This window comes from Epinephelus lanceolatus, chromosome 1 (assembly GCF_041903045.1).
Source record: "Epinephelus lanceolatus isolate andai-2023 chromosome 1, ASM4190304v1, whole genome shotgun sequence".
Taxonomy (NCBI): Eukaryota; Metazoa; Chordata; class Actinopteri; order Perciformes; family Serranidae; genus Epinephelus; species Epinephelus lanceolatus.
The window spans coordinates 46,686,510-46,712,716 of NC_135734.1; the positions used below are offsets into that span (position 1 = coordinate 46,686,510).

Consider the following 26,207-nt stretch of genomic DNA (forward strand, 5'->3'; position numbering starts at 1 on the left):
CGACAGGCGGCTAAGTGACAGTCTGTCTCCAGGCCACTGCTACAAAATGTATATAAGGGAAACAGTACATGTGAACTCTTCGTTTTGGCGGGTGCCGGTCATTTGTTGACATTAGTGGACTCAATTTCTTAGCTAACATCAGCGAGTGCTGCATACTGTTAGTGCTGTAGAAGAGCCGAAGAAAGGCAAGGCACTCGGAAGTGCGCATAAACGTCACATCCTTTGGATTTTCTCAGTCTTTTACATAAGCCCTGTTTCCACCAAGCAGTGTGGTACAACACAGTTCAGTTTGGTAAGCATTTTATTTTTCATTTCCACTGTTGGAACTGGTCTGTACCGTACCGTTAGGGATGCACAATATATATAGGTCTGATAAATCATCTGCCGATAATGGGGCATTTTTATTAGCATGCATTATTACAATAATTAAAATTATAGCCAATAAATAGCATCGTTCCTGTGGGCTCCTGCTGGCTGCACTTGCCTGAGAAGGACTAAATGTACAAACCCACTATTTTTAAATATCCCATTGTGAGAAACTCTCACTCCAACCTGTTCTACTTTGTTAGGAAAATGTTGGCGTGCAACCGTCTTCCGTGGACAACAAACGAAGCGCAGACTTCCCTCTGTGTCACCGGTGAAGACGGAATGCTGCCAGTTTTTGACACAGCTGTGAGTGACAACAACCCCACCCACATTTAAGAGTACTGTTTGAATCACTAAACGGACCTAGGGTCTAGGTACCATCTCTGAAGGGGTACTTTAGGTTCCCAAGTTATTACACTGAAATTGTTTGCCGGAAACTGGGCTTTAGAAATCAGTCCACAGGTGACTACAAGCAACTGAGAAAGTTGTGGAAGGTTTCAGATTTTAATTATACAATAACCTGTTCACCCATTGGCAATAAAAATTGATTAATACATGTAAAAAGTTACATTCAGTACCTTTAAGTCACCATAGAAAATATATCACAGTAGATAATGGCCCAACAAAGGTGTTGTTTGATCACAGGTCAGACATGTGACCAAACTTTGGACGTAAAATGTCAGGTAAACCTGAACTGTTATGGAACTGTGCCAGTGAGGGTTGCTATTAGCAACAGAACATTTAACATACACGACCTGCTGAGGCAGAATAAATACATTGTCGAGTAATTACACACACCTACAATGAAACAGGAACAAATTTATGATGTAAATGTGTATATTTTTACTTTTGTATTGATACATGTCATGCTGCATTTTACAATTTGTTTTCCATAAAAGAAGTGTTCCATCAATCAGTCCAGACTCACAATACACACACTGCATAGCAAATGTGCCTCACACACATCAAAAAGCAAATGAAGACGACACAAAGCAGCAGATAAATGACATGCAGAGCTGCAGTCAGTGATAGCAGGTTAGAAGGTTCTGGTGCTGGAGGGAGAGAAGAAGGAATGAAACATCCACCCACACATGACTGTAGTATCTCCCAGAGAGAGGGAGGGAGGGAGATTGAGGGCAGGGTATATGAGGGAGAGAGGGTGACAGAGAGAGCAAAATGAGAAGCAGAGAGACGGGAAGGAGAGGGAGAGACCAAAGGGATGAGGTAGAAAGAGGACCGGGGGTGGAGAGATGAGAGAGCAAAAGAAAAGGAGGATTTAACACCTAAATTTAGACGCTAAATGTGTCTCATGAGCGCACACACAGACAGACACAGCAGCCATAACATCTGATATTTAGGGTTGAATACTGGCAGGATTTTCCTATTTTAAAACCACTGAGGCATTTATCATCATATCCACAAGACATGATGTATCGCTCCTGTCAGAGTGGTTGAACATTTACTGTGGAGACCTGGCGTGGATGTTACAACAGATTCCAGATTTGAAGGCATTCACGACACGGCCGTAGATTAAAGGTTCTGTATGCGACATTTAGAGCGTTAATACAGCAGCAAACCATTGGAGATACAGAGGAGTAATGTCATCCTGAGCAGACAATGAAGTCACGCTTCCTCTGAGTGTGCTGTAATCTGAGTTTCTCTGTGGTTTGTTGTGGTAAGCCGGTCTGGATGCTTTTTGTGCCTGAGGCACACCAAAGGGCAAGCTGAAAAGTCAAGGCACACCTGTATATATCTGTGCACAATAGTTCCTGTAACGTGTGTCACTCTTATCATGAAATAAGACTATAAAAATAAGACAATAAAAAACAGGTAGCTTTCCTGATACTGTCTACTGACAGTTTTTTTTTCTTTTCTTTCAGTGGTAGGTCCTCCTTGCTGGAGTTTTGTTGTAATTTGCTCCGTATGATAATGCAATCCGTTGTCCCACTCACGACTTTCTTCTTTTAAATGTTATCATCCCTCACACTGGCTGCCAATCAGGGCTTTTGATGTGTCACATACTTATAATTCCCATGTGGAACGGCGTCAAATAGGTTCCCGGTGAAGGTTTTTTAAATTAAATTAAACTAACAGACAGTTTTTAGCGAGAGTTTGCCTCCTTATTAGGAAACGTCTGCGCACAACATACAGATACAGTCGATTAAACACTGGTGTATCCCACTGGCTAGCTCATCTCTTCCACTTTGCACAGCCTTCATACAGTGGTTAATGTCAATATCTGGATGGCATGGCGGAAGCATAGCACTCATGCATCCTCCGGTTACCCACTGGTTAACACTGTTAGCTCTGTCAGCACCGTTGCTGTTGTTTACTGCAGTTTATAGAGTTAGCACCATCAGGCCCTGTGTCCACATAACATTTTTTTTAAGCAGTGGCAGGGTGCTGGGGAGTGCTGCACATGGGTTTTGTTTCTTTGAAAACAATAGCTTGACACGAACATTAACAGTGTTGAGTAGCAGCGTCTCAACAAGTGGCTACTAACTTAACTACATTTCTCAGTTACCTGGTGGTAACGTCACTACTTTCTGAGTCAAATGGCTCTTCAGTCGTGAAGTGAAGTTGATTAACTGACTGAGTAGTGCAATAACATCCACAATAGTTACGAGCTCTTTTTCGCAGGAAAAGCTCTGAAGTGCAGCAGACTATTTTTCTGCGAAGGTCTGGATAAAAGTAAGGATAATAAAACTGAGGATAAGTAATATGACTGACGCCAGCGCCACACCGAGGCTTGTTTATATTACTGTCTTTTATTTATTATTGTTTTATTGGATAAAAAATATATTTTGTAATTCTGTTTCTTAATTACTGACAGAGCCAGAGAGCCGACTGAAAGAGGCCAAGACAGAGAGTGCATTAAGTAGTAAGAGTAGAGAGTAAGAGAGAAAGCAATAGGCTGACTGATGATGTCATGTTCTTGGAGGACATGTTCAAATGTCCCAAAGTCTTAAAAAAAAAAAAAAAAAAAAAACAAGAGAAAAGTTTTAATCATTATTTTATTATAAACAGTTCAACTCAACGTTATTTTTTGCCTGCCTATTTGTTTGGTTGACAGTTTTTATTATCACTGAGATAACGCTGCTTCAATGTAGTGAAACTCCATTTTGACGTAGAGTGACTAATGGAATTGCTCACATTATTTTCCAAGTAGCTTACCCAACATTGTCATTAGCCAGGTAGCTAACATAATGCTACATGAACATAGGGTTGACACAGTTAACTTTGCTATGTGGACACAGATCCTTAACTGCTAGTTGCATCCATGTTGAGAGCCGTGTCTGCACAACTCATACACTCTCAATTCCCCATAGTGCACCTTAAGAGACAATAAAACCATTCAGGTAAATAACAAACACTATTAACATTAACATAAGTAACAATCTTGCTATCAGGGTTAACCTTTATTTTTCAAAGCACACGACTACAAGGATAATTCAGAGAATCAACTTCAGAATTTTACAATATTCAGACCCACAGGACATCAGTAATTTTGATCAATGGCTACATGCAAGTGCCGAGTTGGCACAACTTGATATCAACACCTACTGTTTGCGAGACCTGTAGTTCAGCACCTGCAGAGCTGACTCAGAGTTTCCTCCTCAGAAAATGGCACTCTACCTATTGTTTTATGTGTACACCTGTATGGTAATTTCATTGCTAAATGAACACACTAGGAGCATTGGAGTGTGTCGGCTGAGGCTGTGTTTATGCACAGCAGGCAGTGCAGAGTAACTTGGTGCTTGTTATGAGATGGAATAAATTTATGTTTCTGTACAAATTCTTATGTTTTCATCAAAAAGCATGAGGTGGAATTACACACTGTTCAGGTTTGATCGTCACACGAGGTTAGTTCTGGTTAGGTTGGGTGAAAGTTGTTTTGGGCAGGGAAGATTAGGTTAGGCAAGGTTGGGTTAAATCAGGCAAGAAACATTAGGTTACAGTAGGTTCTTTAAAGTAGGGTCAGTTACAATACGTTGGTTTTGTTACACTTATATGCCCACAATGTGGAAGGTGTCTTTGGCTTCATCACTCACAATATGAAAGATAGGAGGTTATAACCAACATAAGTACCTCAATTAACAGTCCCATAGTCTCTGCAAAGTACAAATACGTTAGATTTGTAAGTTGCATACCTAACATATCAACATTTCTAAAGTGACTCCAGATAGCACCACCAGTATAGGCCGTTTTTTTACTGAGACGTCACTGCGTTTCCTGTCGAAATAGTGCCACGAAATAGGGTTGTTTTAACCCAAAAAATGATCTTTTCCTCACCACAACGAAGTGATTTTTGTGCTTAAACCGAACCACATGTTAACCACACAGCTGCTGAAATGTAAAGCTATATATCATAAGTGCTAATAGCGTAGGCAACTGGACTTGCTTGCGTTTCTTGAAGACGTTTGCCTCTCATCCAAGAAGCTTCTTCAAATGAGAGGCGAAACGTCTTCAAGAAACATAAGCAAGTCCAGTTGACTACGCTATTAGCACTTACGATTACCATGACCTGGATGACTGAGAATCTTAACCGACGTAAAGATATACACATTTTAGACTTTTTGCATATAACACAACATACAAATAAATAAATCTGTGGTTTAGGAAGACATGTAATGCCAACATTTATTATGGAGACTAATAATCTAAACTGTCCAACACCTTACTGGATCAAACAAAATCAGTATAATTCATGAGTCATCAGTGTCTCTGCTACATCGAGTTTTCATTTTCAGGGTTTAATGCAGTGACGACTCAACAAATCCAGGGGGCATTGGCCGCATCAAACAAAAGTCAGTAATCAAGTCATCAAGTTTGTATCTTCTTAACCACTATCATTACACATTGTAAGCCCTCTGATTATATCGCATCAGCTGTGCTATTTTCTCTCTGAGAAGATGGACATGATAACACTTCTATCAGTCTTGTTGCAGATGTAGCCAATAAGATAATTAAGAAGATATGATGAGCTTTGTTGATCCCTGAGGCAAAACTGGGTCACTCCAGCTGCAGAAAAATAGACCCTAAAAATAAATATGCTAAAATATGTTTAAAATTAAAGATGCAACATCCTAGATACAGTAATGCACGTCTCTTGTCAAATACAGTTTGTGAAGACTACAGTATACTAACAGATGTAGATGTCTGGTTTGAAGATTTTCACAGTTAATGCAGCGTGTGCAAATATGAAGGAGGAGGCAGACAGTAAAATGAGCAGATGAGATGCTGCACAACCAACACAAAATATCTAGAATTCAATTAATATTTGTAAAATTGGCTAATTTAAATTCCATATTGGTAAATTCCAGTTTGAGGCAGCTAATCAGTCATGTTTATCTGGTACTGTTCAGGATTCATGGACTCACAAAATATTATTTCCTCCAAACTGTAATTTGAATTTTTTCCACTAACTCGGCAAAATCTAATTATAACACGTCATATTTAATGCTCAGGGTGCATATTCCTCATTTACTACACTAGAAAGGCAACTTTAGTTGGCTCTAGCAGCAGCTTTTTATCGATTACAACAATAGCCATTAAGACTTTTCCACATAGACTTACACTGGGAAAGAGATGTCTGTAAATCAATGGATAAATTTTTTTGAGCATCATAACCTCCACAAAATGACTTGTTTCATTTTTGGGATATGATCCATTTGGTCCAATAACACTTCAAAAGTCTAGAAGAGCCACATGATTAAATCATTATTCAAGTTAGTGGAGTGCTAAACCAGAGGTTAGCCGTTCGGCGACTGAGAATCTGTAGTGCACTTTCTCTTTGGACCTTATGATGCAGATGATCTGAGTATACTGCGGAAATCAAGTTTTTTTTGGCTTCCTGTGCCACTGAGCAACTTTCATAGAAATGAACAGGGTCGTGTTATATCCAGTACTCTTTATACATCCATGGTGTCCATGAAGGCAGTGCAGGCAGAACGCTTCATGAGTTTTGTTTTTAATCCTCAGCAGCAGGTTGTTGAGTTTGAGTCACGGCAAAGAGAACTGATCAGTCAATCAGTCTGTGGTCGGATTGATCACAGCTGATCAGATCATATTGATGGACTAGAGGAGCAGCTGCTGCAGAGGTGAGCAAGAGCGAAGTTACTGCTGCCACATTTACAGTAGATCCAGCGCTGGACCACAGAGCGCAAGGTTTCGATGGGGATGCAGCCGGTGTCATCTTAAGTAGGTTGGAAAAACAAGAGATAACACTAAAATGCGAGCGCTGTTGTTAGATTAGAATTAGAATTAGAAAGTCCTGTCGACTATACACGGACTTTCCTTGCGGAACTCGCCAAGATGTATCCACGAACACAACAAAACACATTCAAGAAAAGAAAGAACGGAGCTGCTGCACAGACACGTGCCACCATTTTAGCATATACCATATTCTGTTATTTCTATATGAACTGACAACATGTTCTAATCCCAAGGTGTCACATAAGGGCACTTTGTCAGTGGCCTTACACGTCTACATATTATGTGCTAGGTACCCTCCTGCATCTGCTGTTGATATTCCAGAATGCCACAACCAACGCCAGGATGTCAGCAAAAGCATGTGGGCAGGGGAAGCGAACACAGGGACTTATATTACATCGTTACTGGCAATGTTTTAACCTGACGCCGTTCAGTGGCGTATCGTATTGCCGTGACAGGTGCTGTTCAGCCGCCTTATGCACTGATGCCGTCTGTTTGTATATCATAATGGTGCAACAAGTGCCATCCGGCCAACTGTTGGCATACCATAACACTACAAAAGGTTTGGTCTGGCCACATTACAAACTGGTGGTGTATCATACCACCATGAACGGTGGCTTTTTCAAGTGTCCAACGCCGAAATCACTGACACATAAGAATGGGCTGAAACTGATAAACGATAAAGTTTCCCTTTCACTGTGCCTGATGCTCTGCTGCTATGTCTACGCCCAGAGTACGCTCTGCACTCCAAAAGCTCTGTACCAACAGCACTCCTAATCAGCAGTCCGACTCCAAAAATAGAAAATCAATATGTGGGGGCAAATGCTGATGTCATGACGGGCTGCCACAAATAAACAGATATGTGGGAAACCCTGGTAACATGAATGCCCATATCATTAGCATCACAAGCTGCTGTTGATCTTTTACTTTACTTCTTGAGGCAGGTGTTCTTGTTTCATTGGAGAACATTGGCAACTAGTTGACTGGAGGACATTAGTGCTTCAACATACTGATTCAGTCGTGACGTATATGCATAGATACGAATCTGTTCGAGCACCAATGTTAGATGGAGGATAAATGTATGAAAGCAAACTCCCCTGAGGATCTCTCTCCAGAAGTTTCCTCCTGTTTTGAAACACAACATCACTGCATTATTTTCCCTTTCTCTTACGACTTCCCCTCTTTCATGTTGAGGCGTCAGCTGCACCACATGCCAGTTTCTGTGTGTATCATGTATTATTTTCACTTATGCATTCCAGCAGTAAAAAGACACTCATGCATTATGAAAAAGTCCTCGTCTGAATACAGCCTGTGTGGAATCAGTGTCACCGAGCTGATGCTCGTTGAAAGGAAGAAATATGAAGGTTTTCATTCCTCTCAGCTGTCTGGGTTTTAAAAATTGAGCAATAACCATCAGGTATCAGTCTTTCTTCCAACAGTGAATGTAAAGTGTCTCTGAAATTAAACCCTGATATTCAGGAGCATGCAGGGGCAGAGAATGACACTAAACTTTTATCTGACTTCCAACGTCTCCAAATCGCTTTCAATATGAGTCTATGTTCTTAAAAAGCACAGCACTAAAAACTTCACCCAGCCTAAGTCACTGGTCATAGTAGACTAATAAGACTGTGGCAGCAAAGGCCCTGACTGTTCTGAGCATTGGTGAGTGTACAGTAGCGGTATGATAATATGTATTATATACCAATCTAACCCTGGTTTAACTTATCATAAGTCCTCATATGTTGACACTGTGACAAACCTTTCCCACTCTGCCTGTCAGTTGTCTTGCGCTGCAGATACTGGGAGTTGGGTGGTAGGTCGAGCTCAGAGGGTCATCTGCTCATACCCACCCATCTGGGCATAGCTTCTAACATGTGTGGCCTCCCTATTTTTTTTTTTTACCAGCCTTGAGCCAAGCGGTAACAATTTTGAAAATTAGGGCCATATCTTACGCCTGCCACAAAGCAGCACACAACACTCCTCAACTTTCATTGCTAGTTTCAGACTGCCATGTCTTTTGCACCCTCAAATTCATTGTTTTCAATGTAGATGCACGGCAGGTGCGCTCAAATGCCAGAGCAACGCCATCACAGCACACATGCGTTCCCATGTGCCTGTCTTTCAGGGTGCGATGGCTGAGATGAGATGAGATAACTATAGTTCACCTTTTGCATCACAGCAGCGCACACCACATGTCGTGATAAGGAACAACCAATCACAGCAGACAGATATCTTTCCCTTCCTCCATAAATATCAGTATGTGGTAAATCTGGAGGGGAACTTGATGATTTTAGTGCAGGGCTATGGACAATATTTTTGGCCCAATACACACTTGCAAAACAACACCTGGAAGAAGATCAGCTCTGCACTCAAGCACACAAGCTATGATACAGTGCTGGTTATGGTCGCTTAGCAATCTCAGACACAACTTGCCTCTGCACCCTTGAAAGTTGGCACAGCACAGGCACAAGAGCAAAGCCCAGTGCCTGACCTCACATTTCCCAGGCTGTTAAAACTGTGGCATGTGTACGGCCTCTGATGCAGCTGTCATTTCCATGGCCAGTGCCCAAGTTGTGTAAGCAGCAAATAAAGTGATAGCTCCATTGACCACCGAAATCTTGGTCGAGGGTCAGAATGGCGTAGTATTTTCTTGCTATTTAAGGGCACATTATTCAGACAGTAAGATGCACCTACATAGGCGGGTTCACAATGTGCGTACACTCTGCTTGTTACACACACAGGGGCATGCAGATGGGTTGCAGGTAGGTGAAACAATACATCATTAACGAGGAAAATATTAATGACATTCTCTAAAATGTGAATATAGCAGAGATCAGAGCAGAGCTGCTGTCTGACTCCACATTGTGCACACTCACTAGGAGCAACATAACTTCATTGACTATTTCAGAAGCTAAATGTTTTGTTCCGTTTCCTCTGCCTAGTTTATAACTACAGTTTTTAGTTTTGCTACTGACATGTCCCATGATGCAGTGACATAACTGCTCTTACTGCATTACCCTCAGCAGTTTCTCCAGTTTGCTGAATCTGCCATGTAAACAGCCGTACACCAGGTGCATGCACACCTGGCATTTATAGGGAATGGGAGATGACACTCTGATTGATTGATTTCATGTTTCGACCAAAACACACCTATGATTAATTTCTTATTTTCCACCCAGTTGTGTGTCGTTTAACCTAGAACAGTGGAGTTGGACACACCCTAAATGCACTTGTGTCATACACTTCAGATAATCTTAATAGGGTTTAAGTATTTCTTTTTTTTTTTTTTTTTTTAAATCAAAACTGATGAGCAGTGTGTTAAAAGGAAACACTTCCTGTGGGTCACAGCGCTGCACAGACGAGTCAGTACTGATGTTTGTATTGACCTCAGGCAGTGTGTTGTAGTGGCCATCAGCATGATGTTATTTACCCATTTGCAGCAGGTTTCTAATGTCACATTTCATTACCTGCCCTGTGTGACACCTTCTCTTTTCTGTGATCTACTTTTTTTTTTTTTTGCACTGGCATATTCAATTATCTCTCCTCTCTGCTATGCTTTTGATGCTGATGTCGACATTTAGCGAGTTGCGAATGTTGTTCAGCCTCTTCAGCTTTTGTGTGCAGCTTTCAACAGGCTTCTCTCCATCTGCTGCGCTTTTGATGTGCATCCACACATTGCTCCAGTTAACAGGTCTCTCACCCACTTCAGTTATTGTGAACAAGCCAGGGATCTAATTCCTTTTGTCCATGGTAGCAGCAAGAGCAAATTCATCACCGAACTCAGCGGCCAGGCTCATTATTTTTAACAAATGTTGGATGGTGTGAGTGGAAATGGACTCCCAAATGACCGCTGTTTGCTGCCAATGTGGCTGTTAGGGCTGGGAAACACACAAGCCAAAACCAAACCTTTACAGGCATTTGTCTTGTGGCTAATAATAATTTCCCACTGTTATTTTTAGTTGGCGCCTGTTGTTTTTGAGAAACATTTGTATAAATCTAGCCTTTAGAATTTTCTTTTTTCCGATGAAACCTTTTTCAAATAAAAATAGCTGTTCCAAAAACAAAAAGCGAGACACCTCTTCATCACTACAAACAGATTATTTTGCAGAAAGCAGAGGAGATATTTAATTTCAACTCTAATAAGGAGAATTAATTTCAAATGCACTGAGGTCAGGTTTCTCTTTAACTTTTCTGGCCTTACATTGGCCACAATTTGTGCTGGCTGCTAACAGTTTAAACTACTTTCACCACTTCCAGGGTAGCATGGTGTTTTTCCACACCAGTGGGAAGGTAATGTCTCCACTAAGTACTGCAGAAGAGTGGTGCAATCAAATGCGACTTTGCCATATTTTATTATTTTTTTGAAAGAAAAAAAAAGTCATTCAACTGTCAGAGAAGAGAATGAAACTACACTGCAGAGTGGAGTCGCTGACAACTCATGGTGGACTGAATGAATGCGCCAAATAATGAGTGCAGCTGTTTGTCATTGCTCAGCAGCAGGGGTTTCCTTGATGCAGTGGGATGCAACAAAACAAACTGTATGAACAAACAATATCACACCATGTATTAACAATTCAAGCGTTTGTCACGTTTGTGCTTATTTCAGATACTGTTGTAAATATACTGTGCATCAAGCAACACTGTTACAACACTGCCATCTCTTTGTTTAAAGTTTAGTTAGGTTTAACAGCAAAAACTATTTGCTTGCATTCCAGAGTAAAAAGTAATGTGAAGGTAAACACTAAGACGGGTGTTATGATTTCAAAGCTAATATATAATACAACACCAATGTGAAAAATGCCACTGATACTATACACAAAACACATTGAACTGAGTCCAGCTGGAAGTAGCATTGGCTTACAGATTGCGTTTATGTCTCAGGTTGTCATTTATGGGTTCATTCGGAGTAACAAATTTAACTTCCTGAACAAACCTGACATTTCTGCTTTTTTGCCAACAAATACCTTAAAAAAGAATAATCTTAGGGGGATATGAACAATTAAGATTTTTGGTCATGTCATGTCATTTCCTTTCTACATCTTAGACATGACGACAGGTGAGATTCAGCACTTTTCAATAAGACTGTGACGCTAAAATATGAATCAAACCTTGACCAGGTCAAACAAAACGCTGTGAGAGAGGCCAGTCATGGTTTTAGGGGGTAACAGAGAAATACTGTATTTACTGTGGTCTAGCTCAGCTCAGGAGGGACTCGGAGTAGAGCCGCTGCTCCTCCACATCGAGAGGAGCCAGTTCAAGTGGTTCGGGCATCTGGTAAGGATGCCTTCCGGACGCCTCGCTTGGGAGGTGTTTCAGGCATGTCCAACCGGGAGGAGACCTCGGGGCCACCCCAGGACACGTTGGAGGGATTACATCACCCGGCTGGCCTGGGAGCGCCTCGGGGTTCCTGCAGAAGAGCTGACGGAAGTGGCTGGGGAGAGGACTGTCTGGGCTTCTTTGCTGAGGCTGCTGCCCCCGCGACCCGGACCCGGATAAGCGGAGGACGACGAGTACAAGTACAAGTACTGTGGTCTATCTAAAGACAGTGTTGCTGTTGATAGGTCTAACTTTAGTCTTTACATGCTTATTTGCACGTTATGTGTGCTTAAAATAATATTTACAATACACATCAGTACCACATGATGTGGTAACATGTTGCAAGAGAAGGCTCTCAAACCAAAGCTTGGTTAGGGTCCTCAGCAGTCCAGGACCGGCCCTGGGGAGAATGCATTCTGCTGCGGCCTATATTTGTGATTGAGACAGAACAAAAACAACTTTACCCAATGGGAGTGTCCGTCTTTGACTGTTTACCCTCTCTCTGTTGTTTTTAATATGCCGCAGAATATCTTAGAGGTCAAATGAAAAGGTCACACGGTGCCAGTTAAATGCCTTTCTGTAACATGCCCAAACTCTGAAATGTACTGAGGGGTTTGTTTATCTACAGCTCCAGTAAAGGTGAAGCTTTGACTGTTGGAGCTGCTTTTGGCTTGGAGCTGATGGTAATTTCCCACCTCTGTCGCACATTTCGTTTGCATTATCTGTGAGCTGCTGCAGTAGCTGGAGTTTTACTGTGGAACTGATAATTTCAATGTGTGAGGCGTAATTATAAGATGCAGATTTGAGATGAAAATTGGCTCTCATGGAAATAATACAGAGGCTCAGCAGCTTTGGGGTATATTTCGGTTCCAGAACACACATGCACAAACCAAACCTGGCAGGGTTTGACAGTATCAGTGGCCTGGGGGATGGCTTATACTCTCACAGTCTCTCACATACACACACCTGATCCTTCTGAAGTATCATAATCAGTACGCCTGGTAAAACAAAGCACTGTTTCGTTTCATTACGTTTTGTTTCATGTTCTGTTTTTGCAACCAGAGTTTAACAACATGACTTAAAACATATCTGTTTTATGAAAGATACTGATCTTGAAGTTAAAAATTCCTTTCATGAATATTGACACCTTATCTTGGCACAAAAAAACTCAAGAAATGAGAAACAACAATCAGTTTTTGGTTGCACATGCATGTCAATAGTGTATTTTTTGTTTGTTGATCCAAGTAAATATCAACTTTTTTTATGTTTCTGCACCAGCAATAGCCTGAGCCAGAGGCAACATGTTGTCTGATGTCTGTCCAATCCGTCTGTCCTCTTCCCGAAAATCCATGTATGAGAAAAACCTATACCTTTCCCTATTCTTTGTTGTTACCAAGTACCCCCAAACACAAGACTTAACCATTGTTCCTTGCTATTCCAGCTGTTCCTCACGCCCATTTGCACAGCACTAGGGCTGAGCAGTTAATCCAAAATTAATCAAAACCGACATTCAGAACCTCTATCAGACGTCATCTTGCCAAAGTCGGTAATTTGTTGTTTTTTTTTGCTTTTACATTCTGTTAATACCTTCCCCACTGTGTGTGTAGTCATGTGACTCTGCCCCGTCCAGTCCACAACCTGGAAGCAACATGGAGGAGAACTCAAACACCGAGCCAACTGAGCAACTTGAGCAGTTTGGACCAAAGACAAATGCTATATCCATCGTCTGGACACATTTCGGCTTTCGTGAAGACAACACTGAACAGGAAGAAATCAAATGTAAGCACTGCTAAAAAAATGTTTCAGCGACCAAAGGTAATACCCCCTATCTGTTTCAGCACTTGGAGCACAATCTCGTCCTTCACCTTCTCAAAATGATCCCACACTTTGGATTTCCTGCCCGACATGTTATTAACTAGCCTGTGGAATAACCGCAGGTACCAGCCTGGAAATTAACCTGACTCCTGTCTGACTGCTGAGCGTGGACACTTCCTGTGTCTGTCCTTTCAAATTAAATTCCTACAAGGTCCAGTCATATAGGTTTGATTTATTTTGACAAGGCACAGCTCCTAATAGAGTTTCACTTTTTTCTTTCTTTCTGTGACTAAGCGACCAGTGAAATCTTGCCAACTAATGACCTTTCTGGTCGACTAACGTTTGGTCGACTATTAGGGGGCAGCCCTGCTACTTATAGACCATTTTTACACCCAAAAATTCAATGTCAGCAAATCCTACATTTATTGTGTCGTGAACATCTTGTTTCAATCACCAAAAAAAAACATAGTTTTCCTAACATTTAAAGGTCTAGCCTCTAATTAAGTTGTATCTAGCAGTGAGGTTGCAGCAATGACTTACTGTGGTTATTTCCCACCCATTGCATGTGCAGCTCGCTTTCTACCTGTGTCTTATTCTTGCTTTCAAGCAATTTGCCGTAGGTACATTTGAATTTCTGCCGTAGGGCACATCCACCACGCTCATTCAAAATCTAGGTGATGGCTGGCAGTTTTATTGCCATTCATTTGTGTCACGGAGCCACTTTGGCAAGAGGAATTCATGCTATGAGACATATTTGAATGTCCTGCCTGGTCTAAAGGCAAGGTTCATATTTTTCAGCATCCCATAATGTTTCCTGTATTTCACTCTATGCTATCTTTCCTTCTTTATTCCTCACCTAACAGACATTCAACACCTACACAGACACACACAGCGAGACAATAGAAAAAGTGCCCCATGCTATTCTCCTCTCAGATTACTATAGGTGTGCCCATCACATCTGTCAGCTGCTACACTCAGCTGGTGAGAAAAAGTGCTGTAAGACCTGCGGTTAACAACCAGCCCTGCATTGTATTGCAAAAGGTGTGTGTCTTTGATTAATAGGACTCAGGAAGGTTGACAGATATTTTTACACCGCAGATTGGCTAATGCATTGTGCCAACTAATGAGGGTGCTGTCATGCAGGTACACGGTGGTCTGAGATTGGTTCCAGCTGAACTGTGGTGCAGTTTGTGTGCAGGTGAAATACAGTCTGTTCTCCCACAGGAGGACAAACTTCAGTGGCACATTAAGCCAGGAAATAGGAGAGATAAAACATCTCAATCATGTCTGAGAAAGGATAACTTTCATGGCCAGCTTAGTGACCCATGGCATTCTTTACGAGAGCGGCAAAGGAGGAGGAGTGCCCGTTTTTCTGTTTTCAGCGGCCTCCTGGCATGACTCTGACTCCGCCATTCACAGTTCTCCAGCATCGTTTGAGATGATTGCCAATCTCATTTCCTTGCAACAGACATGAAACAGCTGAATACTCTTTTGGAACAAAGACTACACAAGCGAAATGTGGAGCAAAGATAAATGGATACATATGGCAAGAGAATGTCCCAGTGGGACTGAGGGACTCTTGAACTCTGGTTTGGACTTAAACTGGTTCAAGTGATGCAGTTAGGACTCAGTGACAACAGTCACAAGCTAGCTTGCTTGGTCACTGAAGTCTGGAGGCACTGTTTTTGTTTTCTCCCAGACCATAGCTAAAATCACCAACAGATCATTCCCAGCATTAAGATGAGATACTGCATACTGGCAAAGCAATTCATTGGTCTAAACCTTCTGGGTTAAAGCTGGGGTCAGTAGTTAAATATGGCGTCAATGGGCAAAAATTCCATAGTTGACTTTGAGCATATTGTAATCCAAGTGCACTGAGACAAAACTAGACTTCTGCACCTCCTCTTGGCACTGTTTTCAGGCTTTGGAAAATCTTGCCCGTGACGGGAGACTTTGGCCAGTCAGGGGTCATTTCAGAGAGAGGGCGTTCCTATTGGCTGCTCTACAAATGCAGAGGTAACGCACAGCCCTTCTGCGAAAGACTGATTCAGTGGTGGTGAATCAATGCAACCCAAAAAAGAAGACTTATCAAAAAGAAAGTAGTATGGCTTCCAAATAAGTTCAAAAATAGCCGCACACAGACACCACAGCGGGAGATGTGATGAACTCACTGTCTATGGTTTAGTTTTACTCACTGTTTGATGATCCAGGTGCTTCGGTTGGTTTTAGAGTCGAGTGTTACACGATAGCGCTAACTGACTGTCTTGACTGTCCAGCTAAAAAAAAAAAAAAATGAAAACAAAATCCCCCAAACAAACATTCCCCAAATAAACAACTTCATCAAACAATAAAAACTAAAACGCGGTGGTTAAAGACTCTAACCCCCTGGCGTCTTCCACGCTCCACACGCACTTCAGCACACCTGCCTTTAATCAAAGGTTCCCGAGATGCCAGGTCAGGTGGCGCATTAGAGTGACTCGAAAAATAATAGGAGACTAGGACTTGGTAGAAATGGCTCTCACAGATAGTCTAAAAGAGAGTCTGACAGTTAACGAAAGAAAATGTGTCAGAGGTGAAATGTTTTCGAGAGGAACAGACACTGTTGGCTTCTGCTAACCAGAGACAAAGGCTAACTGCTGCAGCTTCAAGTTTACATGAACGTTAACTAATCATAGTGTGTCCTCTCTTAAATCCTCGCTGCTACTGAGAGTGGGCAGCAGCTCCAGAGACTGCCCCAGCTTTAGACGAATGTCACGTCACTGGAGCTGCTGCCCACTCTCCTCCTGAGGAAGCAGTCCAAAATGGCGGAGAGCAAGGCGGAGGGACCGTGGGGTGGCTAGTTAGCTATTTCTTTCTCATTTGTGGTGTGGAAGCAAGCGGGTCATAAAGGAGCTGAGCGAATGCACTGGATGCAACTCCACAGTGAAACAACTCAATGTATGGGAAACTCTGGGTTACTGTATAGAACGTGTGCATATACCCAAGGTCGTCTGGTGGGAGGGGCTTAAGACAGACAGTGGAGAGCTGCAGGAAGAGAGTGTATTGTGTGTATTTTCCAGATTTCAACAAACCCCAGCTTTAATACCAGGCATGCTAAACATTTATGGTGTGTTGCTGCTGTAAGATGCACAAAATAAAAACATCCAGCGATTGGTATTTGTCATGTTAGAGGGAAAAACAACACCTTTGTGTAGGAACAGAGGAGGGTAATGGGATGTTTGCCTTGATATAGTCATGTTCCCCCTTGTTTTCAAAGTGACCTTTCCCCGCCTGCAGTAAATGTTTGGTTCTCTGACGGTTGTTTGATGCCGTTTGAAGCCGGGCTGCTGCAGTTTCTGCTGAGTGATTAGAAAGATTGTTTGATGAAAGCATATACAGGAGGAGGGAGAGTCGGCACGCTTCTCTCTCTCACACATGTACGTCGACTGCTATATACGCCCCGTCTCTTTACGTTCTCTGCCACACTCACCCTCTCCCTCTCTCCTCACTGAGCTGTTTGTGTACGATCAAAGCGAGTTAAAAAATAAACCTCACAGAAAAATTCTGAACTCTCTGTGAAATACTTTCCAAAGTCTTTGAAGAACATGAGGTAGCTAACAAACTGTGGCATCAACACTAACCAGCTCAGAGCTAATTAAACGCTAGCACTAACTAATTAAGCCAAGTGAACAGCAATGCAGCAAACACTGGCAAACAGACAACAACACTGTGTCACAGGGAAACTGAGAGCCAAACTTTTCTGTCCCTGCAGGAGGAAATGTGCCTGACATCTCGGCAGTGCCAGTTCCCTCCAGCCTCCTATGAATTACAAATGTAAGACGGATGCATGAGCAGTCATATTTCAGGCCAATATTCCCAGTAAAGACACAAGTCTACCAGTCAAGGTGATGGACGGGCATTTGTTTGCCTTCAGGTGTCCAGTCAGTAATGAAATATTTCTAATATTTCTGGATGTAATTTATTGGAAATTCAGTGCAGTATCTAAGACCAACTGGCTTACTTGAAATAGATGTCGCTGTTTTGCTATGTTCAGCCAGCAAGGAATTGGAAGTATCAACAACAGCAGGTAAAAGCACTGGCGTTATCTACAGCGTTCTAAATCACCAAAGAGGAATGAGTTTGTATTTTACATCCAAAGAAAGGCAGGCTACGTAAATGTCACACTGTGAATGGTTATCTGTCTCTATGTATCAGATCTCTGAAAGGCTGGTCACCTGTCCAGTATGTATCCCCATTCCTCTAATGGGCGGCTGTGGCTCAGGAGAGCAGTTCGTCCACTAATTGGAAGATAGGCAGATCGATCCTCGGCTCCTCCAGTCTGTATGTTGCCTCTGGCAAAAATACTGAACCCCAAATTACTGTGTGAGAGTGTTTGAATGTTAAACTGAGTAGCAGCCGCTCTCACACCGATGCGCTCCAGTCATTTCAATGAGAGGAAGACGGCACAGGGGAAGCGGTTGCCGCCCATGAGAACATGCAGAGATTTTGCTCTACCGCATTCACCGTGATGAACTTCTGGAAGTTGCCGCCTGGCTTTGGCTGATCAAACAGGCTATTAGCAGGCATCACAGAAACAGAAAGAAGACAAGATAGAGGAGCTGATGACATTGGTGACGGAATACCCGGAGTAACGGTGCTGGCAACTTGTAAGGACAACAAGAAGAACAACTGGACCTGTGATAACATGTCCATCAAACTTCACATGACTGGTAAATCGTCCAAATATGTAGATGTTTGGTAATTTCAGTGATTTCTGTCATCATGTTACAGTATGCAGCTACAAGCTACTCTTCAATATTTGGGGGAACACTGTTCTAAATAAGCGGATGTCAGGGCGGTTATTATGGGTGGTGTGAAAGCAGCTTTGTTTGCTAGCTTTCAGCCACCAGTGTGTGAGTGTGTATGTGAATGAGTGAATGTGGTATGTAGTGTTAAAGCACTTTAAGGTGCTACACAAATATAGTCCATTTACAATTTGCCCACTAGGATATGGGACAGATTTCCAGCCCTGTGGACCAACAAGTCTCATTGGTTACCAGTTTCTCACAGAATCAAATTAATTATTCTATTGCTTGTCCGTAAATCACTGAATGGTTTATGTCTAAGATCAGATCTCCTGACCCAGTATGGACCTGGCAGACCTCTGTGGCCAGCTGGTTCTGGATTACTGGTTCTTCCCAAAGTCAAAACTAAACGTGGTGAAGCTGCTTTTAGCATCTACGCTGCTCAAATGAGGAGCAGATTACTAGAAGAGCTCAGACTTGAGACAATAATGACCCAGTGTAATTTAAAAATTTAAATTCAAGCTAAAGACCTATCTGTTCACTACTGCTTTTAATTAAATTCCCTTTATATCAATTTGATCTGTTTCTCTTTTTGTTTTTATTCTGTGCTATTGTTGCTTGTTTTGAATGTTTTTATCATCTGTTTCCTGTGTAATCTGTACAGCCTTTGAGTATGAAATGTGCTATATATAAACTTGCCTTGCCTTACGCAACTACTGTAACAAACTAAGCAGTTGATTGGCGACTTGAAAATGACTTACATGAGCGTTTTTTTTATCTGTCCCCCATGGTTAAAGTCTGATTAAGTTAAAGCAACTAAAGCTGCTCGTTGAAGGTTGGGAAAGTTTGTGGTCAGGATAAAAACTTACCAGCATGAGTTAAGGAGATGGGATGCAATCCTGAACTCCAGTGTTGAGTTCAAACCCTCTTTACACCCAAACATCCACCCTGATTCCCTCCCTAAGACTTAAATGTTAGACTTCCCTCCATCTTACCATCGCCCAGATCTCACTGCTGAATTGCCAGTGACAATCGGCCAGATGATGTGTTTCACAGTGGATTTGTGCTGCCTCTGGGGCTGTTGCTCCAACTACAGGTTGTCCTTCTTTATTTTTATATACCTGCCACCACCAGGGACACAAAGAGTATAAGCAGATCAAGAGAGACAGCCGCCCCTCGCTCTCACATTCAGACTAAGCTCTGATCAAACTGTAAAACTAGGCAGTGCTGATCATGAACCAAGATTATGTTACTGTAAACTTCAGCCTGTTACATGCATTGTCTGTTGTCAAAATACACTTCTGTTTTCACAGGAAATGTACAGTTTGCATACAGTCTCTTTCAAAATAAAAGCGCTATGTCGACACATTATTGCAAATTTTTTGTCCCCCCCTTTAACACCAGAAAAAAGAACAAGGTTTGGCTTTACAATCTTACAGGAAGTGAACACTGGCCTCCCAGGTGACCCATCCACCATCCCTCTCACCTGCCCTACTCAGACTTCCCCTGCCTTAACTTTAGTTGCTGTCCCACCGCGTTTCCCCCTGATGCCACTGGGCGCCACTGGACAATGACGGTGACCGGCCGTGTATCATGCCAAAGTTAAAGGATGGCTTTTTTTGTCTGTGTCTGACGCCAGAAGTCACCGACCAAGTGCCGGTTTTTGACAACTTCAAAGTGAGACAGGGTTGCAGAAACATATTTTAGTACACTGTTTAGCTGTAATAGGAGATTGTTACATGAGCCAAAACCAATTTGCATTACGTCATTCACCAGCAGGAGTGTTACTTGTCCAGGGTGGCGCAGAGCATTCTGGTACTTGTAGGTTTTCTACCTCTGGAGTAAAAGCGAATGCCACAGCCCTTTTCCTCTATTTTCTCTGGCCAAGTTGCACCAATTTCAAAAGTATTTGCGTCTGTTTGCTGCGTCAACAGTAAAGTTTTGTGAAAAGACCATCTTCCCAGCAGTGAAATACTTCTTTAAGAGTGTCACGCTAGTCACGGCTTGCTACTCTTGGTCATTTAACCGTGACCAGTGCTGTCCTTTGTACCAGAGGGTCATTTTCACATTGTCGTAAGGGGGTCAGTTGCAAAATGTTTGTATCATTAACCAAATGACCATCTGATGAAACCATCACTGAATGGTAATGGACACACAGTTATATTGAGTTTAAGTTCAAATTCTTACACACACACACACACACACACACACACACTACTGTCTGCAAAGCCAGCGTAACAACATTGCAGTATCTTTAAGTCTCTTCTGACCAAAGCAGCCCAAAACGCAACAGTAGCACATGAAAACACTTCCTGAAAGACACAGACACACACACACACCTTCTTGTTCAAATATCAATAAACCTAAATAACTGATTTACATTCACAGGAACACACACCCAGCTGCTGTGCACACACACACACTCTCTCTCTCACACACACACACAAACGTGGCGGTGCGCCCTCTCACCACTGATGCAGAGGCTAAAACGGCAGAGTTCGTCACACAGGGTGTCCGGGCTCTCCAGCTCCCCCGGTCCTCCCCCTCTCCCTCCTCCTCCTTCTCTCCTCTTCTTCCTCGGTGACATCCTCTTCACCATCTTCATCACCCGCTCTACTTTGTCCATCCTGGCTGACGGATAGCTGACCGAGGTTCAAGTGTCAGACCTCCTTTTTCTCCTTTTCCTTAACTCCCTTGTTTTCTCTTCCTTCTTCTTCACTTCTTCTTTTTCTCCCACTTCTTTTCTAACTCTGTCTTTTTTTGCTTCTTTGGGAATCCTGATAACTTTCACCACTCTGCACTCACTTGTTTCTTGTCTTCCTCTCTTCTCTCTCGTCTTTCCAGCGCTGTGCCTCTCTAGCTTTCCCAAAATCCCCTCCTCTTCCTCCTCCCCCTTCTCTCTTCTTCCTCTCCTCGGTCTGGTCTTCTTCTTCACCTCCAATCTTTTTCACCCTTTTATAATGCAGCACTTAATTGCTCAGGTTTAGTCCCACGAACACCTCATCCATTCTCTTTATCTTAGTCTTTCTTCTTCTCTTCTTTTTTCCTCCTCTTCCCTCCCTCTTCTCCAGCTCGCGGAAAAAATCCGACGAACGAGGCGACGAGAGAAGTGAGACACTGAGGGAAAAGAGAGGAGAGGGAGAAAGGGAGAGGCAGCACATTTACTTCTCCCCTCCTTTCTCCCTCCCTCTCTGTATCTCTGTATGCACCCCCACCTCGCCACCTCCCACATCAAACCTTCAAAACTCTCAGCTGGTACTTCCAGAGGAAAAATAAAGCAACATTCTTTTAAAAAAAAGACTCAGTGTGAGGGTTTTTTTTTGTCTCTCTGCAGTTCTATGCTCCATTATCTCTCCCTCTCTCTCACATGCACTTTTTCATTTTGTCAGTTGGCACGCACGCACACACTGTTTTTCTCCTTCCACAACAGCAACCACAGCTGACTTTTTCAATCACTCTGTGTTTCCCTACCTCCTACTTCCCATCATGTCTTCCTTTTACTCCTTCTTCCTTCCATATTTCCCATATAGAACACACCTATGTCATGGTTTGGTTCACAACCTGGAAGTGCGGCCATCATGGAGGTACTGGGACGTAAACTACAGCACACAATGGACTGCATGCTGAATGTTCAATTTAAGCCAGTTTTAGGATCCCTGAACCACAGAAAAGTTCAGGAAAATGTGTGGAAGCTGCTAAAACTGACAGAGAAGGACTTAGTCAGCAGTGACAGGCGCGAGAAACTACAATTCATACGCCGATCAGCCAAAACATTCAAACCACTGACAGGTGAAGTGAATAACTTTGATTATTTTGTTCCAGTGCATTGTTCTGCTGGGAAACCTTTGGTTCTGGCATTCATGTGGATACCACCTGACATGTTCCATCCACTCAAACACCGTTGCAGACCAAGTACCCCCCCCCCCCCATGGCAACAGTACTCCCCAATGGCAGTGGCCCCCCAGCAGGATAATGCACCACATTGCGAGCATGGTTCAGGAATGGCCCAAGGAATGTGACAAAGACCTCAAAGTGTCAACCTGGCCTCCAAATTCCCCAGATCCCAATCTGAATGAGCATCTGTGGCACGTGCCATTAACCCACCTCACAACCCACTGGACTAAATGGATCTGCCGCCAACGCACTGGTGCCAGACACCGCAGGACACTCCCAGAGATCCTGTGTCCATGGCTCCACAGGTCAGAGCCAAGTCCCATCCAAGGAGGCCCCACCTTGGATTAGGGTACATCTGGGGTACCGGCACATCACAAGAATGCTTGAGCAGATTGGGACCTGGGAAATTTAGAAGCCAGGTCGACACCTTGAGCTTTTTGTCACGCTCCACAGGCCATTTCTAAACAGTTTGTGTAGTCTGCTTTTTTCTGCTGGGGGGCCACTGCCATTGGGGAGTACTGTTGCCATGAGGGGGGGGTTCTTGGTCTGCAACAGTGTTTGAGTGGGTGGAACATGTCAGGTGGTATCCACATGAATGCCAGAACCAACAGTTTCCCAGCAGAACAATGCACTGGAACAAAATAATCAAAGTTATTCACTTCACCTGTCAGTGGTTTGAATGTTTGGCTGGTCGGGGTATAGCAGTAACAATTATTTCCTGATTCTCTCACTGTGATACTGGGCTGTTCTGATTTCTCTCTGACTCTTTCCCCTGCGTTAGATCAAGCTCTTATGTTTGGTTTAGACATAGCAAAAAGGGTTATTTTGTGAGAATGGAAATCTGCTTCCCCTCCGTGCTTCACAAAATGGCTACATGACATAGTTTCTTGTCTACATCTTGAAGAAATCCAGTACACTCTGCTAACCTTTCTTTAAGTTTTCTAAAATATGGAGACCCTTTTTTGAACATATCAAAGGGTGAGGAATCAAGCTGACTAACCACACTGGACTACTTCTTTGCAACTGATTGTACACTGTGCTTCGATCTGCCAGGACACTATGTCTCAATTTGACCTTCCCTGACCACCCGTGGTCTTTACACCATGGTTTTTTTTAACTACATTTTCAAGGCAAAACAAAGCAAGATAAATGTATTGATAAAACACATTTCATACCCAAAGTGCTTCCCAGATTTGTTCTAAAAATAATGAACATTTTTCACTCAGAGGAAATCTCCGCTCGTCGCTAGGCTAATTTATACAATGTAAAATGCCATAGGCTTGTGCTAATAACATTAGCATAATGTATTTATTTGGAAAACATGTTTAGTATAAGACAGCTGTTTTGTCAGTGAACCTTGTGAGTTGTAATAGAGCCGACTTTTGTAACGTTACCTTTGTTAAATGCTGCTGTTGTCCCTGGCTTCATATGAGTGGAGGAAATCTCCGCTAGCAGCTAGGCTAATTTATACAATGTAAAATGCCATAGGCTTGTGCTAATAACGTTAGCATGTTGTATTTGTTTGGAAAATGTGTCCAGATAAATTCAAGTGTTTGTCTGTGAATGCTGCGAGTTATAGTGAAGCTGATTTGTGCACTTGTGTTTGAAATTGTCTCTATTAAGCCATGTTTAATGTGTGTTTTGAACAGCACTTTACAGAAACCCCACACTGATTAGTGTTTTGGAGGCGTAACTGCAGAGTGACACAGACACAGATGCAAAAATCAACAACAGTAAGCTGTATTCCTCCCACACCAACTGTTCCCTTAACCCTGACACAATCCTTCTCTCTTCACCCGCCCATCTGATCTGACCCTCTTAGTTTCTTTTTCAACATCCTCCCCCTCCTCTCTGTCTATCTTTTTCCCATTTCTCTCTCTTCTATCCCTCCATCCCTCCGCCTGTTCTCATCTGCTCTTTAATCTCTGTTTCGTGTCTCTCCATAATAAGCTCATCATCTCCTCTGGAGGAGAGGTCACACACTCACACACACACATATGTACACACACGCACACACTCTGTTAAGCAGGTAGGCAGGACGCCACACACTGTGGACACTTCTGCTTAGCTGTCTCACACAAAATGACACACAAAAGTATACCCTCCATTATTGCACACACTCAGCATTTTGCACTTGCTAGCTCACGCCCTCTCCCTGTCACACACACACACACACACACACACACACACACACACACACTGCAAAGCTGAGGGTGTGAACCCCAGGTAGCTATAATGAAAACTCACCCAAGGGTTTAGGACACGCTTTTTAATGACTGACCCGAGACGATCCATACAGACGACGGTGTGATCCCGCCGTGAAGTTTTCACTCTTTGAAAAGTGTGACACCTGACAAAATTGATTGCAGGCAGGAAATTAAAAGTCACCCCATGAAGATTATTGAGGTTTCTGAGGGCGTCGAGGCAGCTGCTTCTCAAAGAGTGGTGCTTTAGAGGACGTTTATCATCTGTGGGGTTTCAACAACAATCAAAGTAGCTAAAATATATTCTGAGCTGGAATTTCATATTTACACAAGGTCAGGGAGGACAATAACTTTCATTTGGTTTGTAGTCTTGAGGTGGGTGTCAATAAATGAAAGGCGTTTGTTTTTGCGGATTATAAAACTAGCTGAGGGTGGTGGGGATGTCTTTTGTTTGCAGATGTAAATCCTGGGAGTTTGTGATGTTCATAATTCTGTACTTGCAAATCTGACTGGCTGGCTGAGGCAGACGTTCCCAAACGCTGTTCCATATGACCCCAAAATACAAGGCCAAATATACTTCATCCCAACACATTAGACAATTATCTTCCAGTCTGGAATGTACAAAGCATGTGGATGAAGGAAAGAAAAGAAACACAAACATACTAAAAACCAAACACATACTATCTGAAATTACCTGCTCCATTAGAAACTACTGAATATCTACAGATTGTCCTGATAAAGAGAGAGAGAGAGCCTTATTCCTCTTCTCCCAGGCTTTCTCCAGATAACTGGCAAATTTAGGTTTGATATGTGAATGGCCATCTCTGTCTCTCTGCATCTTCCATATTTACAAAATCAATATCTGATTTTATCTCACTAAACAAAGCATTGCGCAGTTCACAATAAAAAACTCATTTTCTATATCGTTGAGACAGCACATTGGACAAATCCACTTTTCTCGACATCGACATCTTTGCTTTTACAAATTAGAAATTATACACAACAAAATTCTCCGGTCCATATTCAGTTTTTATCATCGTAAAAGAACGCGGTTTTGTCCGTAAATCCTCAGCCCACTGTCCTTTGTCCTGGGCAAATACACAATAGAGATACACTCATCAACCAGAATTGGCTGATTTTCAGCTGATTGGCTAAGTGTCTCAGTTATAGCTGATCCTGTGCTGATCAAATAGTTGTCATTCATTCATATGTACGCTGCACATGGTTTGGAAGCTGCTTTGTTAAGCTAACTAGAAGACTGTATACCACCCACATCTGTGCTAATCACAGAGTTGATAAGCAGCTCAAAAATGTAGCATAGCAGAGCTAATGCTAACTGTTTCATAAAGGTGTATGGAAGATGCTAAAACATTTAGCTTATTAGTCTTAGAGGTAAAACTCAGTAAAGAAACAAATATGGGTGGACTGCTAGTTAGCAGAAAGAGTTCAGTTAGTAAGAAAGAAAATTGGAATTGACCAAATTCGAAATCGGCAGGTCAGACTTTTAAAAAAATTGGAAATTGGATTCAGCCTGGAAAATTGCAATTGGTGCACCTCTACGAAACAAACCAATATTGAGCTTTAAAAAGTCTCACTAAACCCAGAATTGCAAAGA

The 26,207-nt window shown here is 42.5% G+C and overlaps 1 protein-coding gene across 5 annotated transcripts in view; it reads right to left on the reverse strand.

Annotated features, from left to right (window-relative positions):
* grip2b (glutamate receptor interacting protein 2b) overlaps nt 1–26,207 on the reverse strand; it is a 444,861-nt gene that overhangs the window by 261,592 nt on the left and 157,062 nt on the right. For 4 of the 5 annotated variants that reach the window (XM_078171386.1, XM_033627119.2, XM_033627120.2 and 1 more), the window contains exon 1: nt 20,964–21,268. The exons of the other annotated variant lie outside the window; for it this stretch is intronic. In XM_078171386.1, coding sequence (XP_078027512.1) covers nt 20,964–21,120 — 157 coding nt within the window. In that variant the 5' untranslated portion in view covers nt 21,121–21,268. Of the gene's footprint in view, nt 1–20,963; nt 21,269–26,207 lie in introns of those variants that run through there. 5 annotated transcript variants of the gene reach the window in all.